General features: G+C 58.4%; 1 protein-coding gene across 3 annotated transcripts in view; it reads right to left on the reverse strand.

The window, feature by feature from the left end:
- The window catches only part of ZNF771 (zinc finger protein 771), an 18,007-nt gene extending 16,177 nt beyond the window's left edge, over positions 1-1,830 (reverse strand). For all 3 annotated transcript variants that reach the window (XR_006679673.1, XM_045285878.1, XM_045285879.1), the window contains exon 1: positions 1,669-1,830. Coding sequence is in view for 2 of the 3 variants with exons in the window: in XM_045285878.1 (XP_045141813.1) it covers positions 1,669-1,809 (141 nt within the window). In the remaining variant the exon portion in view is untranslated. The remainder of the gene's footprint in view (positions 1-1,668) is intronic.
- Positions 1,831-2,101: the final 271 nt, after the last annotated feature.

Below are 2,101 nucleotides of genomic sequence, written 5' to 3' on the forward strand. Positions count from 1 at the left end.
TTTGCCAAAGCCTTCAAGGCCAAAGGCAGAAGCGTTTCCTCATTACCCAGACTTGTTGGTCCTCCCTTTAGGGCTCCTTCTTATTTTCCCGGTTCTCTCCCAGTCATCAGGGTGCCGTCCAGTGAGATCTCTGGTTGAAAACGCTCTCGCAGGCTGACCTAGCCTAACGTCCTGCACTTGGAGGAAGGCACGGGATAGCGGTGAATCTGTCCATTTTGTTCTGAGCACCTGACTGAATGAACCAGTCCTCCAGAAGTAGGTGCTGGTGTGGTTTCTGGTTAGTAAATGAGGAAAGCGAGGCACCTAAAGGGCAAAGCACGTGGTAAGGGATGTGGAGCTGGAAGTCTACCCTGAACCCTGGAATCCCTATTCATAACGTAGAGCCTAGCGAGTCAGAAGAGGCAGGCTAGGCGAGGCTGATAAGCCAGCCAGGGAAGCTGGCCACAGTGTGACCCAGATAGCTGTTTCAACTGGACGAGGAGGTCTGAGGAGCCGGTCCCCTCCTCCAGCGCCTGCCATGCCCACTACGAGAAAACAGAACTTTCTCTGCCTGCAAACTGGCCCGTATACACAGAGGCATCAGAGGGAACCTGGGCCAGAAACTTGGCCTAGTGGGAGCCACCACCCCCCACCCCCTCCCCCACAGATGGCCACCAGACTGCTCTGCCTCAAGGTGGCCAGAGTCTGCTGGAAGCGGAAATATATCTGGTGGCATTTGGGGTTTCTCACTGCCACCTTGTCAATGCCCGCGCACAGCAACCCTGTAGGGCAGGGTAACTATGGGAGTGGAAAACCCAGCCTTTCTCCTGAGGAGCAGCGGGTGGTTTTGAACTGCTGACCTGGCAGACCGCTACCCAATGCGTAGCAACGATGCCAGCGGGGCTCCTATTTGAAGCCCAGGAAAGGAAATCTAACTCCGAGTCTGATCTCCTCTTCCAGCTCCTTTCCTAAAAGATAAGACGCACCCTCAAGATAAAACTTAGTTTCCCTGCCTGGCCTGCCAGTCCCTGAACTCTCATCCATGAGACAGCAGGGCTGACCCACCTGCCCTCACTTGTCCAGGTGCTACTGCAAAGTCACTCCCGAACCTTTGAAAGCCTTGCTCCTTCTGCCTGGGCAGTCACCCCTCTTCAGCCATCAGAACTCCTCCTGCTCTTGGATTAGCCAGCCTTTTATGAGCTGCGAAGCCCCGAGCCAGTTACCCAAACTCTTCGGACCTCAGTTTCCTCACCTGTAAAAGGGGACAAATAACTGCCTACCCCACAGAACTGGGGGCTCAGAACAGGGTCTGGCACGTACCACATGCCATGGGAAAGTGGTTGTTACTGCGATCACCTCTCCTAGCGGCCTCACCTGGCCACCTCCACCTCACTAAGCCTGAATCCATCCCCCTACCTCTGGGTTTCCACACTGGATGGCAGCTACCTGATTCGTTGTCATTCCAGCCTGCCGGCCATCAGTGCCCCAGGAAGCAAGCCTACAGTCGACTCTCCAGCACAAGCCACAATCCCTGGCACAGAAGGCCTGGGCGTTGTATAATTTGCAGCGAGCCAGGTGGGTCTGAAGGATGGGCCAGCGATTATGGGGGTAGCGGAGACCGGACCCTCGGCTGCTGTCAGTGGGCGTAGCTAGGGTGTCACCCAGTTTCAGGGGCCCTGTGACACCTACCTCCTTGTTGTCCATGGGGATCTTGAGCTTCACCACCTCATACTTCTCCTCGCCCTCCTCCTCCTCACCCTTCACCAGCAGCACCATCTCTTCCTGCATCTCCTCCTCCTCCTCTTCCTCTGCCTGCTGTTCGCCGGGCATCTTGCAGTCCTGGGGCGGGGAGCCGGGGCACAAGCTCAGGGCCCACCCGTACCCCCCACGAGGGCCCTGGCCTCGGCAAGGTGGTGGGTGCAGCAAGGGCTCCCCCCGCCCGGCCTCGGTCTCCCCTCGCCCCTCCAGCCGGGCCCCACGCCCCGGAACTGCCGGGGGCCCAGCGCAGGAATCACCCTTTCACCCCCACTCATGCTAGCATCCACGGCCCTGAACAGTTCGAATCCCCAGCCCCGGAGAGTCGACACCCTCCCCGAGCTGAGTCACGCCCCGGCCCCGAGGG

Source organism: Echinops telfairi, unplaced genomic scaffold (genome assembly GCF_000313985.2).
Source record: "Echinops telfairi isolate 266 unplaced genomic scaffold, ASM31398v2 ScPeMD7_5;HRSCAF=22, whole genome shotgun sequence".
In the NCBI taxonomy this organism is placed as follows: domain Eukaryota; kingdom Metazoa; phylum Chordata; class Mammalia; order Afrosoricida; family Tenrecidae; genus Echinops; species Echinops telfairi.